At 46.6% G+C, this 17,970-nt stretch overlaps 1 protein-coding gene across 4 annotated transcripts in view; it reads left to right on the forward strand.

Annotated features, from left to right (window-relative positions):
• Positions 1 to 16,537: 16,537 nt before the first annotated feature.
• Positions 16,538 to 17,970, forward strand: part of LOC138725975 (integrator complex subunit 6-like) — a 41,758-nt gene continuing 40,325 nt past the window's right edge. For all 4 annotated transcript variants that reach the window (XR_011338335.1, XR_011338336.1, XM_069867319.1 and 1 more), the window contains exons 1-2: positions 16,538 to 16,789; positions 16,893 to 16,970. Coding sequence is in view for 2 of the 4 variants with exons in the window: in XM_069867319.1 (XP_069723420.1) it covers positions 16,679 to 16,789; positions 16,893 to 16,970 (189 nt within the window). In the remaining 2 variants the exon portion in view is untranslated. The remainder of the gene's footprint in view (positions 16,790 to 16,892; positions 16,971 to 17,970) is intronic.

Below are 17,970 nucleotides of genomic sequence, written 5' to 3' on the forward strand. Positions count from 1 at the left end.
CATGGGGTGTTATGGTGACCCCGTTGGCTTCACGGCGTTAGAAGCAACCTGCCCTGGGCATGGTCTGAACTAGGAGGGTGCAACTCAGCAACAGCCGCATCTTGAATTACCCACACAAAAGCTCAGGCCAGAAAAACTTTGGCTGCGGAGATTTTACTGAGTTTGATGGATCTGGAGAGCGAGACACTAACGAGATTGAGATGATTGATGAAGTGACTCTAATGTAACTTGAGTCATGTAGTTTAACAAAGGCCAAATTCAGAGTGGGATTAGGGAATATCAAGCCATGGTTTATCCTGACGACAAATTTGATGTAGGGACCTGCTGGCCATTTTTTCCAAACCCACACCATCTCCTCTGTTGCGTTAGCGCAGATCATAACGTTAAGTGAATTACAGATAGGGGGAGCTGAGCTTAGAACACTCCAACATCTTAGGTTTATAAAACCAGACAAAATAGAGAAAGGACCAATGGGGTGAGGGGTGGAGAACCAAAGCATGGCCAAAGATTATGGGAGTGGAAATACGTAAACAGCTGGAGCTTGCTTTGCAGGGAAGAAGAAATATCTGGGCAAGCATGGCCTAACATTTTAAGTAATAAGGGTTTGCTGGGCTAGCTGATATTCTCTGAAATAGGTTAGGGAGTGTTCAAACAAGTATATCCAGATCAGAGGGGTGGTAACCTATTGCAGGGCGATGCTCACCAGCCTGTGGGCAGACTCGGGGAGGACTCTGCTGTCAACACAGCTGGATTTGGGAGGACGTGTCCACAGACAGACTCCCGGCACCGTCACAGCCTAAACCAGTCTTGCTGTGTGCGTCCCTCTCCAGAGCAGCCTGTCTCCTCGCACAGCTGCTGCACGCAGTTTGCCTTCCCACGTGCCTGCAGGGACGAGCTGTACATTAGCATTTTTATAACAAGCTTCCCTTTCAGGGGAGGTGATGGACAGATCTGGTAACTTCAGCAGAAGCCATGGGCGCATCCTCACACTGGGTGTGAGCCTGTGTGGTGTCATTTTATTTGGATAAATTACAGTATTTAACTTGGAAAGGCCTGCTTATGTCTCTTGCTCAACTTTCAGGCTCTGAGCAGTGTGAATTACCAACGTGGGGATTTAAGATTTCATTTTTCAAAAATGACGCACGTTTTTGTATGTACATACCTATATCCAAGATGTAGAAACTACTTAACTGTAGTCTGAATTTTCCAGTCATTATGTTAAGTAATTCATTCTACTGCCACTAGAGGTATAGCATTCACTCGAGCGAATACCAAAGGAAACATTTAGTTGGAAGCCTTGCCCATATTAATATTTCATTTTTCAAATAATGTTTTTGATCTGGGTTTTTTTGGAGGCCTCAGCCTGCTTTGCCTATTCCTGTTGAGCAGTTTTTCCTTTGCTGAACTACAGCTGACTACCCATGAGGTGAAATGCTGCTTTGTGATTAAAGGGGACAGAACGGAGTGCTCATTTAAACTGCATAAAAAGCTATATTATAGTATCAGTCATCGCACCAATCATTTGTGACTGCCTCAGGCTGTACCAACGTATCTGTCTCATTCCACGTTGCTCGTTCTGGTGCAAAAATACACAAACAAACCAAAAATTATTTAAGATCAACTTCCTTTTTTTGGGTGCGATGACCAAACCTCAAATATAACCTCCCTTTTAAAACTCATGAAAATGTCCGTGGGGACAGGGATAGCAAGGAAGCTCCCAGGTGGGACTGGCAGGAGAATTGCCGCATAACCTGGTGTTTGCAGTCTGAGTGCAGTGGAAGGGAAGGCTCAGCTCTCTGGTGATGGGGTTTTTTTTGGGGGGGAGGTGGAGGTTGGCTAAATTACACCTAGCTGCAACCCTGCTGGAGCATAATCTCTGACCGTTTGAAGTTTGCAACCTTTCTTTCTCGGAGCAAGGCTCTGCCAGCCTGTTCAGAGGAGCCAGGGAGCGGTGGGTTGCTGTGGGAACTGCCCGCTGGGCCATCACAACGCCACGGCTGTCGCAAGCTCTCCCGCTGCAACCGGCACAGCCCGCTTCAGCTTCCCACTGCATTTCCACATGCTGCTTTTCACCTCCTCCTCAGCTCTGCTCGATGAGCGCAGCCCAGCAAGACGCCAGCGTGCCAGCTCAGGAGCGAGCGTGGGGAATGCAAGGTGATGCAAGCCTGAGCTGCCAATCTCGTCAAGGAGAACAAGCCCCAAAGCAGCCCTCCTGCCATGTTCTCCTCGCAGGATTGCACCCACCTCTCTCAAGGAAGGATGGAAAAAAACCAGGAAACTCCCTGATGAACACCGGAGGGAGAGATCTCTTCCACTGGTTTCGCGAAGTTTAGTTTGTTATCTGGTGTAAAATAGCAGCGTTAGAAAATAAAGGCATAGTGGATAGATTGAAATGTCTGTTTAATTTAGAATCTATTGCACTACAGTATGGTAGACACCATATTTATAGGCACAATGCTTCATGTCACAGTGCCGAGAAATTATTTTGAAGGGCAAATACTGAAACAAGACACCAGACGCTCTCAGAAATTTTTGTCTTTCCCCCTAAAATGAAATTTTTGCAAAATTACTGATTTCTTGAAGCATTTAATTACAGTAAAAACAGGCTTTTGATGGGAAAGATGTTTGTAAACAAAGCACAGGACCGCATAAATCTGGCTGTTGGGTTGCTCCCTTCCCCAGTACAATGCTAACGGGACAGTTCAGTGCAGACAACCCAGATACTGCACTTACTGTCTTCTTGGTGGGTCTTACATTTTAGTTTTCTCAGGCTTTTTGCAGTAATATTGATAAATTCACTGGAGTCTTACTACACTCATGAGAAATTTTTGACTAGGAGAAACAGTCTACAATTGGGATACTTCAGATTACATTAGGGGAAAAGTTGATAAAGTGATATAACTGAAAGTATAGCGATGTGAGGTAACATTGGATGCACTGAATTTATTGAAAATAACAGCACTGCTATCTGACCTTACTTCTACCCTGTAGTCATTATGTGCCCAGGGGAGGTTTAGGCTGGACATTAGGAAAAATTTTTCACAGAAAGGGTCATTGGGCATTGGAACAGGCTGCCCAGGGAGGTGGTTGAGTCACCTTCCCTGGAGGGGTTTAAGGGACGGGTGGACGAGGTGCTGAGGGGCATGGTTTAGTGTTTGATAGGAATGGTTGGACTCAATGATCCGGTGGGTCTCTTCCAACCTGGTTATTCTATGATTCTATTAGCAAGACCGTGCCATTTATTTACAGCTTCCCCTGTCACACACACGATCTCAGGCAGTAAATTTGATTGCAGAAGCATTTTGAGTGCAGGTCACCGGAGCAGTTGTGTTTAGAATAATGTTACCAACATGCCATCTCCTGAAAATCTTGAAAATGGGTGGCAACCTGTTATGCTTTGTCCACAATTTTGATAACTCTTCCCAGTTATACAGCCTAGTTGACCTGGTTGGTTTTCACAGCTAAGGCAATGGTTACATAAAAAAGGATGAATGAGCAACAACAAAAGAGGAGGGCTGGGATCAAATAATCTGAAAGCTGGAACTATCTGCATTTATACTTTACTATTTCAGCAAGGCAGGCAGCGCAGAATAGTGGTTAAAGCTCAAGAATATAAGTAAGAAAACAAAGGTTCTGCTCTCACTTCTGCCTTGTATTCCATGTATTGCCCAGTGCAAGTTGTTTAAGACCAGACTCCAAATGCCACCCAATTCAAGTTAAAAAGGCAGCCAGTGTAAATTAAAATTAAAAAAAAAAAAAAAAAGAACTTGTAACCAATAGTAAAAATTATGCCTCCTGGTGAAGAAAAGGAGGCACATAGCAGTCACGGTGATTTTCAGTGGCGAAAGTGCCTTTGGTTCCTACTGATTAGACTTTGATTTCTCCCTTGGTGAATAAAACACACCATGTGAAGCGTGTTGGATGTGAGTTAGTTTATATGACTATTAACAGTTGGGATTAATATTTGCCACTAAACCAAAATATTGGCAAGTATGCAAGTAATAGGAAAGCATAACTGTTTCTCAGTCTTGCTGGTTGTTTATGCTCCCCTCTTCAGCTTTTGCCGAGGCACGAAAGCCTTGACTTTCACACAAAGTAATCATTTATCATTAGAGTTGCATGACATGCCCGTGACTGTGGCTAAGCAGGAGGTTTTCACTTTGTTATGCTCCTAAACCAGATCTGGACTCTTCCAGGAGCTTCTTCTGAGCTGGCAATGCTTGGATTTAACTGGACCCTGAGAAATCCATGGCAGATGTTGGACTTTTTTCCTTGCTCTGAAGGATTTTGGGGTAGACATCTGCGATGGCTTAAGCCATTGGGTAAAATTCTGGTCCCCTTGAGGAAGTATCAAATTGTCCCTAGATTTTGAGGCCGGAAAGTCATACTTGCTTTGCTCAGTGCTCTGAAAATTGACATATTTGTCCCTCCCTCCCAAGATTCAAAAGGAAAAGGAGTTTGTTGGAGAAGCAGCACGCTGACCTTGATGACATTCAAGCCCACTGAGTTTTTGTTCAGCTGCCTATTTCTGATATTAACCATTATTCCAAGATCTTCAGAGTATCTGTGGGGTCTGCTAAAGCTGTTTGCTTGTATTTTCATTGGCCTCGGCAGCAATAACAGTAATGTTTTCAGAGGGGGGACTGAGTTTCTGTGTATGTTTGTTGTGCTAGTTCTTGGTTCAGGATTTTTTTCCACTATTGTCTGTTAAAATTTGTTTTGTGGCCTGCGTGACACAGTGACTGATGCTGAAATCCTCTGACGCCTTTTGGAAATGGAATAGAATCAATTTTCAGCCCCTGTCACAGGAAATTTGCATGTTGCTATTAATAAAAATTAAGATGGAAGCAGGGGCGTGAGGGAAGACCTGATTGTGACAGAATAATTCTCTTGGTTGGAGAGCAATTGCAAAATGAGGATTTTTACCAAGCTTGTTTAGATCCTCATAAGTGGATTTTGGCAGGAGGCAGGATGTGGCCACTGCCAATCGCCTTGCTGAATTATGTTCTGTACCTCTGTGAAACTAATGATTAGGCTATGATGAGAACATAAATCTCAGCAGGAAAGAACAGTTAGAGAAACCCTAAAGTCCACTGTCTGCAGAGAGTCCCATTTCTATCTAGGGCTTGCTTTATTTTAATGGCATTAGGGAAAAGCTCCATTGTGAGACAGAAGGCATGTGTAGACCTGGTCTATGAAATCAGATAGCACTCTTTTGCCTGTCTACTGGGAAAAAGAGCAGCTGAGTATAATGCTTGTGCACAGGCAGCCCTGCATAGGATCTCAGGCAAAGCTTTGAAAAAGAGAAAATTCTCATTTTGTACTTGGGCAGAGTTGCGCTGACTGCAAGAATTTCCATGCTGTACTTGCAGCAAGAACAGCAATTTTCTGTGGCATTACTGCCTTATTTTACTGCCCTCTCAGTTTGCCACATCACCAACTCCCAGTAGTTAGGGGCGTGTGGACACCCTGGTCCTGGAGGCCACAAGTGAAGGGTCCACAGAACAGCTTTCTGAGTCTCTGCAAGCGAGCTGCAGCTCCACAAGATAGGAAGCAGGAGTCCAGCTTAATAACAGATCTCTTTTGCTGCTTTTGTTTTGAAAATAGTAAACGAGTAAGAAAAATATTATGGTTGTATCTGGTATGCAGCAAGTCTTTAAATCTGAGTTTTCTTACCTTCTAAGCTCTCCACGTATCCCTTATTTGACTAGAGGTTTGGAACCGTGGCCGTGGAAGGGTTGCAGGGGCAATTGGCTGGCAGCCTGGGGACTGTATTTAATTAGCAAGGAATGCTGGGGCTGTAGCTGCATTCCCTGTGCGAGCTGCCACCCCCATGGCTACAGGTGCTGTCCTGCTCTCTCTCCAGGCTCAGGGACTGCCCTTCTTCATGCAGGAGTGCTGCACATCACCACCATATGGAAATGAATGTGTTTGGATATCGCTATCAGGACAAAAGTCCTTCTATTTTCTGTTCATTACTCTGCCAGTGATGCAGGCAGAATCCTTGGATTTAAGGCCCTGCTGCCCTCTTAGTCTTATTACAGATAACTCCCAGGTCATCAAAATCTTGATAGCTCCCTGGTGTTTGTGCCTCTGCTCAATCAATTGTGTCAGGACAGCTGGGCCCGAGTCTGGAGTTTCAAGTGACTGATTCCTCTGGGAATTGAGCTCAAAGCACACTAGGTTAGACTTTCTAGATCTAAAATACCCACAGTTGAAGCCCATTAACTGAAATGTCTGTTTTTCACTGAAACTCTCTTTGGATGGGTGGGGTTTCTTGTTGTTTGTCTTCATTGCCACCAAGTGTTGTGCCTTGGTGAGATGTAATATAGTGCTATGAAATATTTTTTACGTAATCTAATGGCTAAATACCCTCTCTGGCACTAATTTCTAAATCAAAAAAATTAACTTCTATTTTTATGGTCATTTTAGTTTTATCAGATGACTGTGGCTGCCTGGGACATAATTCAGGTAAGCTCCTCTTAGTGTTTCAAGGAGTAATTTACGGTTTCAGTTTATAATTTATGTATTTTGTGTAATTGTGGTCCTTCCTAAAGGACAACAGCAGCCTTGCAAAAATATGCTTCTTACTGTGCTTGTTTTCCTTCTCATCTACTCTTCTGTTTTCAAGACAACTTTTAAGGTGTATTTAACCCGTTTTGCTTCTATGCATCCATTCTTCTGTGGTTTTTCCTTTCTCTCTTGTCTGTGTTCCTCAATGTGTGTGAGCACGGAGGACAGCTGGGCATCTGGAAAGGGGTGAAGGGTCTGTGAGCTCTCAGTAGGAAACTCTAAAGCAGTGGCACTGAGATACTGACCCTCACAGGGTGCAGCCCAGTATCAGTGACTCTCTTACAGGAGAACCACATCAGCAGGGGTGCCGAAGAACTCCGGATCACCCACCTCAGTGCAAGTACACCACTTGCCTTATATATTTTTTTTTAGTGTGCTCCAAAGCAGGCAATACAAGTGCTATAGAAATGTTGAGTCATCCGTGGCTCCTCATAGATTTCCACTGTGCTGGACCATCCCTTTTGTGGTCTTTCCCCTTGAATTTTCCATCTTGTTTCTTTCCTTGTGTATATAAAAAGTCTGTGCTGAGCACTGGTCACCCACCATGTCTTTTTCCATCCTTTCTTCTCTGCTGCTTTCTCCTCTCTTTTCTGCCTCACTGCTTGATGGGGAAATGAGGGAGCAGGAGGTGTGCATCTTAGGAGTAATCGGGAGGCTGCAAACAGGCGATGGAAAAGGACAGCAGGAGAGGGAAGGACTACTGGGGGGTAAGGGATGAGCTGCCCGTCCCAGGCTCAGGGATGCCGTAGAGTATGTGTTGTGCAAGGCTGGAGAAGTGTTGGAGTGATGAATGAGCATGTTGTGACATGGAAAATAGCTGGCACAAACTCCCAGCTTGTTTGGATTTTCTTTGCAAACACGATGGCTTTAGCTGAATAGGGAATGAGTGATGTTTGAAAATGTCTCTGTTTTGAAATTGTTTGGAAAGATAATTGGCATTATTATAGCTTTTCCTTTTTTTCTTTTTTTTTTTTTTAAAGGCTGGGCATAATCGTTATCAGAAGTTCTTGTCTTTCATAAATGTTGCATATAAGATTGGAGTTACTGTTTTTTAAAATGAAACTGAGCGACTTCTGGGTGGAGTTTCTGGTTTTTCTTTTTGTTTGTTTGTTTTTCCTTGCTGTCTGAGGTAAATTGTTACTTTCACTTGGTTACAGCAACCGGTTGTTTGGTTGCCTTGTCTTCCTTTTTTTGTAGTTAGTAACGACATTATTGGGGACTGGGAGCTTTTTGACTATGAATGGAGGACAGCTGCATTTTCTACCCTTTGAACACGAGATGCAGAGTCTGCAGTTAAAATACCAAAACATAGGATTAAAATTTTCCTTGCTTTAACTTTAGGTTTGTGCTTCATTAGAAAGACCTAATGCAATGGTCTCTCTCCGCCCAGTTATAAGTGTGCTTGCTCTAAGGAAAATGGTGAGGAGAGTTGGATTGTGAACCTCTGCCAGAGGCATCTCTTGCCCTTGGGGGAAGCCCGCTGGAAGACGGAGAAGAGCTGAGCAGGAGAACACAGAGAACCCTTCCCTGCTTGTTACTGGTGTGCAACGCTTGGCTTCATAGCTCAGCGTGAACAGAAACTGCCGTGCTATTTCCAGGAACAGCCAGCAGCAGATGCTTGGTGGTGAAGAAAAAGGCCACGTACCAAATCATCTTGACTCAGTGTCTCCTCCCAGCTTTGGGAAATCAGCTGGCTGAGGGTTTGAAACCCCCAGTTTTTACCTAAGCTACTGTGTTCATTTGCTGTTGATCACACCATCCCTTCTAAATTTATGTAATGCTTTTTAAAATCCATTTTCAGTGTCCGCAACCTCCCCAGGCACTGAGTGACACAATGCGATTACAGATAGTATGAAAGAGTACTTCCTTTTGGGCGTGTTTGTTTTAACCCTGCTGCTTAATGACCTTGTTGGATGCCCCCTCAGCTTTTGTACTGTAAGAGAAAGTGAACAATTATTCTGTATTCACCTTCTCCATTTGGCATTTTACAAACTGCTATCATTTTCATCTGCAGTCATCTTTTCTCTTCCAACCTGAAGAGTTTTTGTCTATTTAATTTCTTCTGGTAGTGAAGCTGTTATATATCTCAAAAAAAGATAAATGTGGGCTTTTTGTTACTCTTCTCCTTCTTTTACCTCTCAGACAAAAGTGTCAAGGAAACCTTATACAGGAATGCCATAGTTAAAAGATTCTGTGGTGCCTCTTTGTGCCAAAATAATTAGCTTTCAGCTCTTAAAAATTGCCAAAAGCTTTTGAAAGGATGTGAAAACTTTTTTTCTTCTAACTCTCTCCAGCTCGAGGATGCATTCATGTCCAAAACTAGGCAAGAGCATGCAGCAAGTAAACAGGAGAAGCGTCTGAATTCGAGTTCTCCTTTGCTGCCAACAAACCTTCAAACTAAATACACAAATACCAAGTGAGTGCAAGGAAGTGACAAAATGGAGACCTGAGAGATAAGGAAGTTCAGTAATTCAGGCTGTACTGAGCAAGGTCAGCAGCGTTAAACAGGAACAAAGATAACAACTACAGAGAGTGCAGGATATTTTTTTCCTACCTAGTCCAGAATGAGCACAATATATGCTATTGTGTGTAAATCTTAAGACACAGAGGAGTAAAAGAGACAGAAATTTACAATAAGAATGTTCTATCTCTGGCATAAACACCTCATTTGAGAGAGGCACCGGCAAATGCCTTCAGAACCAGGTGCAAACATCTGCAGGGAACATCTTGCCACTCTTTCAGTCTGGCCAAGTTGCACAGCTCTTCCACCTTGTACCCTCTTTTCCTACTCCATCGCGTTTGAGCTGACTCTTCAAGACTCTGCACACCTATTTCTTTCTTGCTGCTGTGTCTCGGTTTTTTGAGTTTCCCATCTGATCTGCGCTGCTGGCAGTGCTGTCTGCTCCTGCCCTCTCCTATTTTCATGCTGCTACACAGCGAGGTGATCTTGCAAGATGAGGTTGTGTCCCTGCCTGAGTTCTTCCTGGAAATTTTGTCTTCCAGATGCCTAAGGAGATGAGCCTTCACTCCCTTTCCCTCATTATTTATCAAAAAAATTTGAAAATCTTATTGAAGAATGAAAGGATCTTTGTTTTATTCTTTCGTGCACTTGCTTTTGCCGAGTTTCCTTCTAATCTCAGCAGTGCTACTTGGGTCTTGCTCTCCTGTCCTGCTTTCCTGTCTTGTTACCACCTACTCATTAGGTCATGCCTGAAATTAGCTTGCGAGAACTACGGGGCAGGGGCAATTTCTCTGGCCTCACTACTGAGAGCTTGGCATGGATTTGAAAGAATGGTAAAACCAACAAAATAAGTCCTGTGCAGCTGGGGAAACCAAGGTAGGAAGGCCAGGTATCTATGGAAGATGCTGGTGAAGACTTGTAGCAGAGCCAGCGAGAGCTCACGTGGCACCAAAGGACACCATAATCCAAGCAGATGATTGTGTCCACTTCTGTAACTGTGTTCAGTGTGAACAGTCGTGAGGATGAAATATTGGATTCCTTTGGGGAAAAAATATTTTTGCAAGGAATGACGGTAGTGAAGTGGAACACTTTTATTGCTCAGTGTTGTCTGAGTAGCTTTGTTTTTTGGGGGGCAAGTAAATGATGACAAAATAAATGTACTGATGCTTTGAAAGAATCCAGGTGATGATAATTATCTGTTAAGGTGATGTTGGCAATATTAATTCATCCCTAAATAATATATCAGGTTTCCAGTTCAGGACCAGTTACTCAATTTTAGGTGCTCTCAGCACACAGTTATCTCCTACAGAGTGATATCCCTTGGTATTTTGGAGATTGTCCTTAACTTTTATTTTTGAGACATAAGGTGTCATGCCGGGGGGGGACAGTAGTGGGTGTTCCTGGTGGAATGAAATGATGGTGAAGGCTGAAAAGTGACTTGCAGAGCTGAAGTTGGAGACTGATGGGTCTGTATGAGGGCCGAAGCTCCCCAAGACTCACAGCAGGGTCTGATCTGCTTTGGATCAGGCATGAGAAGGATGTGGAGTGCACCATCGGGTTAGGTAAACTTACTGTCATTGAGATACTTTGAACTCTGTAATGGAGAACTTGTATTCAGGCAAGCCATGTATATAGTAAAAAATCATAACTGTGTCCAGAAATGAAACAGGCAAGCGTGGCTTTCCCTTTGTGATGAATCCTGTCAGTTCAGAGCAGGTCCCTAGCCTATACAGGTATTCTTTGTCATAAAACAAATGCTGATAGGTAATAGATGAAGCAATGCTAACTTGTCACTTGGTAGCACAAATCTGTGTAGCCTAGCCTAAGAAAATGACTTTCCTAACCAGTCCCTGTTGGCTCCAGTCCTTTTAAAAATGTGTGTTTTCAGGTATCAGTCTGGTAATGATACACTGCTTTTATGACTCTTTTTCACACAAATCCAGGCAGAAGGATGTAGTTTTCCTCAGAAGAGACAATTTTTTCTGGCTGTCTTTATATTTTACCTTGTAGAATGTAATAAAATCCAAATCCTACTACTTTGCATATTCAATTAATTCATATTGTTGCTTTCCACATTCAATTAATTCATATTGTTGCTTTCCACATGGGTAATACTCCGGATTTTTTTTTTTTTTTTTATAATGCCTTTCATCCAAAGATCCCAAGCTGATTTGGCCCAGTTCCCAGGTACAGCTTAGCAACACTTAGCATAAGACCAGTAAAAGGAAGTAACATGGAATTTCACGCAGTTCTTGGCTGGCTGTCAATTCAGACGCACTCACAGGTCGGAGCATCCCCAGCCCGTTAAGCCCCTGCATCCCGTGGCTGTGGCTGCTGGTGCAAGTCTCCTGTCTCAGCCAGAAACTCTTCTCCCTTTCTCCTCGCCCCCACCCCGAACAAGCTCTGCTGTCTCCCAGCATTTATGAGAGAGTGATGATAAATCTTTATGTGGGAAGAACTTGGTGGGACAGAGAATCTTGCGGGTGCGGGACCCGTTCCATTGATCTGATGTTATTTGCCGCTTGATCACAAAGATGCACTAAGCTGAAGTGCACACTTTCAGTTTTATATCTCCCTGCGTATGCGACTTTAATTTCTTTTTCTCGGCTTCCCCTTCAGAGTAACTCAATTCTCCAGCTTGCTAAATTTACCAAGAGGGTTCCAGTTTCTTTTTCAGTAGCCAGAATGTTTTTCAAGCTTTTATTCTGAGTGCTGTTTTTCCTTTGGAGGCTCTTGGACTTTGAAACCAGCCCTCGTATGGAAAGCCTTGCCTGTCTGGAAATTTGTTCCAGTTTGGTTTGCTGTTCAAAGTGCTGCTTCATAGATTCATTTTGCATCTTCTTGGAGAGATTTTTGTCAGAATGTTGCTTATCTACCACTATTTCAAAACGATCCACTATCTTAGGCAACAAATCACTTCCTCATCCACTTTTCATTGGTCTTTAAAGCTAAATGGAAATTAAACAGTGTCTGCTGTTACACAGGCTACAGTGATCTGGCTTTCACCTTTGGACCGTGGGCAGTATTAGCTGTGCTCGCATAAAAGCCTTGGAGAAAGAGGGAAGGTACTCTGCACCATGCACAGCAAAGGGTTAACTCATGTGTTGAGGAGAGGGGGAGAAAACCAGCAGGACTCTGCCCTTTGGCTAATAAGCCTCTTTTTCTGATGTGCGGGGAAGACAGATGAAAAATCTCAGAGTTGCCCTGAATTATTTTCCTGAGCATACAGCTTTCCCTTTTTGTGGTTAAATATGACAGTTATAGTGTAGTATTTATGCACAGTCAATAAATCAGCAGAAAATGTGCTGCAGTCAGGGCAGGTATCTGTAGTCTGTTCCTTACACTTCAGCTGAAAATGGAATTCTTGAATCCGCTGAAGCCTGTGAAAAGAAATTCAGGTGAACACCTCCATGGGAGACTTGCACAAAGCCTGGCGGCCCAGAGTAATGCCAGCTTTGCACCTCCAGTCTGCAAACCCAGACTCCTGAAAGGCAAGTTTTGGATCAGTTTCCCAAACTCTTGCTTCTCTTTAGTGGAATGACAGCAGAAAGGAGATGGAGTAAGGGAAAGGGGCAGAAATCTTTAAGGGGCGAATTAATATTTTGTGGAAGTTTGTAATGTAGTTACAAAATAGAACAAAAAAAAAAAAGGTGCTGCTGAGCAATATCCTGGAAAATGAATATATTGGCTTGCTTTTTTATTTTTTTTTGCTCTTTTTTTTTTTTTTTTCCCAAAAGGGGCTGTGTGACACACTGGGAGAAGCAGCCTGGCCTTTTCTGGTGTCTGGCTTAAGAGCAGCGAACTGCTGACGGGTGAGAATATTTAGCCCTGATACAGCACACAATATCAAAGGAATTTGCTCGGTTTCTGCCATCTTGAATATAATTCCCTGTATTCTTGCTCTGCCATGCAGTTACTGGAGCAGTGAGGGAGAAATTATTTAGCACAATTTCTTACCTTTCAGACTGAGGTTCAGCTCTACACAAATTATTTCTGTAAATAGGGGATTTAATCTTTCCGAAAGGGACAGTATAGATCTGTGGCTGGCTGAGAGCTAAATGCTTCTGAATTCTCACTGTGGTATTGAAAATTGCCTCTTGTGCGGTGCCAAGCAAGTCTCTTAGCTCTGATGGCAGCCTCTTTACTGTATGATAGGGATAGTGCCTCCCAGCTCATGGGATGGATTAATCAGTATTTTTCTAGTGATTTAGCAGTGGCTGTTCCTGTTCTGGCTTGGAAAGCCTTTTAAATCAAGCAGGAAAGTCATCAGGGCAGCTGTATTACGAGAGCAAGATAGGGAATCGCAGAAGCCGAGGGAGGTTTGAAGGGTTTAGCTGTTGATCTAGATTTTCAGTAGATAATTTCTGACCAAGGTATCAAGTGTGCCCCAAATTCTGATGGCTAATCGGTGCCAAAGCTGACCTCCTTCAGTGCCTAAAGGAGCATTACTTGTTCAGGTCAGAAGGCAACTAGGTGAGAAAAAAGTAGCAGGTGAATCAATATGAAAGTGTTAAGAAGAAATGAAGATTGTTAGAGCTAAAATCCTGTTAGAGGCAACAGCTTAGATGTTAAGCTTTGTTAGGACAAGGAATACAAAAATAACAGCTTATCGGCACAACAGGGAGAAATACCACTGATCGGTTTGGTCAGAAGCTGACTGAAATGATTCATCCAGGATGATGATCCTTTTTAACTGTGTGATGGAATATGTGCAGAGGAACTAATTTTGAAATCTTCAGTTGTGGGAGATCTCAATCTGCAGCAGCTATTCTTGTTAATTTCCTCAAAGAGACCATTTCTTTAACTATTGTAGCATAGATGAGTGTAATTTCAATTAAAACCCAAGAAAAGTCTGAACTTCATAGAAGTAGCAAATGTCTGCTGCTATAGCTGCCAGGTGGTCAGTACTGCAAACATAAATCGTATTGAGGAGCAGAAAAGAACCAGTCACTCAAGCTGCATTTATGCACATGGTGTCTGTTACTTTCAGGAATAAAGAAAGTCTCATTAAACTAAATAAATGCCTTGCACTGTGCCCAGAAAATCGCTCGACTTCAGCTCTCGTGGTGTCTACCAGGAGCAGGCTCCGAAAGCCAAAATCTTCCACAGAGAAAGGGAGAATATGTGAACCTTGCCTGTTGCTGCCCTCAGAAAGGTCAGCCTCTGAAACAAGAAACAAGAGAGTTTCATCTTGACCTTTAAATACTATGTTTGAATGTAAGAGAAGTGGCTTTTAGGTATCTGGCAGTCTGGAGTTAATATATGTATATATATAGCGAGGGTATGAACTTGTAATTGTTTAGCCTTTCACGTAGTCTGATTTGAGGCCACGGCGGGACGCGGGGCCTCTGGGCTGCCAGTTCAAATTGGCTGAGGTCTGCTGGAGTAAAAAGTTAGTCCGTGACCTCATCTGGCTGCTGTGAGAGAGATGCAAAGGTGGCCTCATCAAGTTCTTGGTGCTGGGACCCAGTGTTATTAGCTGGAATCTTCTACCAACAATTTAGTTTCCATTCAGTCCTTAGCAAATCCATTCCCATCCAAGCATTGTCTTTCTGGACTAACATGCAGTGGTGCAAAATTATGGTATCTGCGTTTTTGCCTTGCCTAGAGATTTAAATGCCATTTCTTTCAGTCTGGCTCCATTCATCTGTGCTGATCACTTCCGTAATAATATTTATGTTTATCCTTCCCGGCATTTCTGGTATGATTGCTAAAACTCAGAAACCTTGATCACAGTTGCACTCGCACATACACAACTTATGGAGGGGGCTTGGATAACTAAATGGAGAGTCTCCAAGTCTGACAGTTATCTGTTTCCAAAATGAGCTGCTTTTCAACTATTAATTTATCACCGTATGGTTCAGTAAAATTAAATAATTTCATAATGTTATATGAAAAATATCTGCAGAAGCTAGGATTTTTGAAAGACCGTTTGATCTTTGTAAAAACAGCATAGACCTGCCACTGTGCTGTATTCAGATGGTTGGGTTGGGGTTCTTTTGTGACAAAAGGGATGGCTACATCCCTGAATTAAATAGATTTACATCTCTGATTATTTTGATCAGGATGGGCAATCGTATCTCTACAAGCACTCATATTTTGTCATGTTTTGTAAGGGGTGTTTTGGAATTCACCTGTGGTGGTGTGAAACAACAGCATTGTCCAAACGCTTCACTGATACAGAGTGAAAACTGAAACCAATTCTTTGCCTGTTGTTCAAATGAATGGCAAAAAAAAAATCAGTGAACAAAGCCTTTGAATGTAAAAACGTTGGTAAATATTATCCGTTACTTAATTATTATTTTAAACCAAGATCTCTGTTGACAGTGCTGCTATTGTGTTCTTTGGATTCAATCCTGGAAGCAAACAGGCATTCAGGAGCAGACATAGTGCTAAATATTTCTTCGGTCTCGTTCCCCTCGCCCAGTTTCCGCCAGTGGCCACTGCTGGGGGGCCAGTATGTGGGCTGGGGCCCATCCCAGCACCACCCGGCAAGGGGCTGGGGCTCCGTATTTTCATAGAAACACAGAATGACCTGAGTTGGAAGGGACCCACAAGGATCATCGAGTCCCAACTCCTGGCCTTGCATAGGACAGGGATGGGAGTTCGCTTGGAGCCGGAGAGCTCGCTGCTTAACAGCCCTGGAGGTGTCCAAGGGCAGGTTAAACGGGGCTTTGAGCTGTCTGGTCTATGGGAGGTGTCCCTGCCCATGGGGGTGGCACTGGATGGGCTTTGGGGGTCCCTTCTTACCCTAACAGTTTTATGATTCTTTTCAGACTTCTAGTTTTCTGCTGGAGCTGTAGGAAATCACACAGGTTTTATCTATTTTCATAGATAAACCTCTCCACAGGTGCTGTGCTGCCATCCGGCCTTTACCGGGAAGGCCGCTGGGCGACAGCATCACCAGCCTTGCAAAGAACCAGTCATGGAGGGCTGGGGGTCAGGGCTTGAGGGAGGGCACCGAGGGCACTGGGGCCTGGGGGGGCAGGCGGGGCGCCCCCAGCCCCAAGCGGGGACCTCGTGGCGGGGCGGGGCCTGACGGGGGGGCGGAGCTATTGGGGGCGTGGCCTCACGGCGGGAGGCGGGATCATCCAATGGGGCGTGGCCTATATGAGGAGAGGGCGGGGCCTTATGGAAAACGGACCTGTCAATCTGGGGCGTGGCCTCCCTGGAGAGTGGGCGTGGCTTCCCGTGGGGGCGTGGCCTCCCTTGGGGAACGCGGGGGGGGGGCCCTGAGGAGCAGGGCGAGTTACGCCCCCCCCCCCCCCCCCCCCCCCTTCACTGGGCCGGGGAGCCCGGGGCGGGGCGGCCCCTGGGGAGCGGGGCGGGGAACCCCGCAGCGGGGCGGGGCGGGGGGACAGGTGCGGCGCGCGCGCGCGCGCACGGCCCCGGCGGCGCCTCCCGCCTCGCTCCCCCTCCCGCCACCCCCCTTCCCCCCCCGCCTCGCTCCCTTCATGAATATGCAAATGCGGGTATAATTGGCAGCCAATGGCGAGCGCGCTGGTCACGTGGTGCTGGTGGAAGCCGAGGGAAGAGAAGTTGGGTCTCGGCGAGCGCAGGCGGCTCAGAGCGGAGCCGCGGCGGGAGCGAGCGCACCCCATCCTCCCCGCGGGGTGCCCGGCGGGCCGGGGCTCTGCCTGGACCATGCCGATCCTCCTCTTCCTCATAGACACGTCCGCGTCCATGAACCAGCGGGCCTATCTGGGCACCAGCTACCTGGACATCGCCAAAGGCGCCGTCGAGATTTTCATGAAGGTGAGAGCGGGGCTGCCCCGACCGCCCCCCCCCCCACCCCAACCCCCCTCAGTCCTCCTTCGCCTCCCGCTCACGGCGCCGCTTCTCTCCGCTCTCCTCACAGCTGCGGGCCCGGGACCCGGCCAGCCGCGGCGACAGGTACATGCTGGTCACCTTCGACGAGCCGCCCTACTGCATCAAGGTAACCCCCCCCTCACACACACCCCCCCGCAGCCCCGTCCCGCCCGGCGGCGGCAGCAGCGGCCCGTGAAGATGGCGGACATTTTGCTTTTGTATGGAGGAGAGAGGCGGAGGGCGCTGCTGAGATGGAGGAGGAGGAGGGGAAGGGGGGGAGGGAGGCGGGCGGTGGCGGCGAGAGGCGCCGCCCCCAGTGCGGAGAGGGCGGTGCCGCCTCCCGCCGGGCTCACCCGCCCTTGCGGGGGTCAGAGCTCAGCCCCCCGCCGCCCCCCAGCCTCCCCCAGTGCAGGGGGTCAGAGCTCAGCCCCCCGCTATCCCCCCCCCAGCCTCCCCCAGTGCAGGGGGTCAGAGCTCAGCCCCCCGCTATCCCCCCCCCCAGCCTCCCCCCAGTGCAGGGGGTCAGAGCTCAGCCCCCCGCCTCCCCCCAGTGCAGGGGGTCAGAGCTCAGCCCCCCGCTATCTCCCCCCCCAGCCTCCCCCCAGTGCAGGGGGTCAGAGCTCAGCCCCCCGCCTCCCCCCAGTGCAGGGGGTCAGAGCTCAGGCCCCAGCTGCCCCCCAGCCTTCCCCAGTGTAGGGGGTCAGAGCTCAGCCCCCAGCCGCCCCCCAGCCTCCCCCACAGTGCAAGGGGTCAGAGCTCAGCCCCCTGCTGCCCCCCAGCCTCCCCCAGTGCAGGGGGTCAGAGCTCAGCCCCCCGCTATCCCCTTAGCGTTCCCCAGTGCAGGGGTCAGAGCTCAGCCCCACGCTGCCCCTCAGCCTCCCCCAGTGCAGGGGTTCAGAGCTCAGCCCTCCCCACCTCCCCAAGTGCAGGGGGTCAGTGCTCAGACAGTTCCCCCCGCGCAGTGCTCCCCCACTCGCCCTGCCCCTATTTCAAGGGGCTCAGTCGCACACCCTCATCCTGTTTCAGGGTGCTCAGCCACCTCACCCACCCCACCCCACTTCCCCCTCCCAGTGCAGGGGGCTCAACTGGCCACCCTGGTTCCCCTCCAAAGTGCATGGGACTCAAAC

Source organism: Phaenicophaeus curvirostris, chromosome 13, assembly GCF_032191515.1.
Source record: "Phaenicophaeus curvirostris isolate KB17595 chromosome 13, BPBGC_Pcur_1.0, whole genome shotgun sequence".
NCBI classification, from domain to species: Eukaryota; Metazoa; Chordata; class Aves; order Cuculiformes; family Cuculidae; genus Phaenicophaeus; species Phaenicophaeus curvirostris.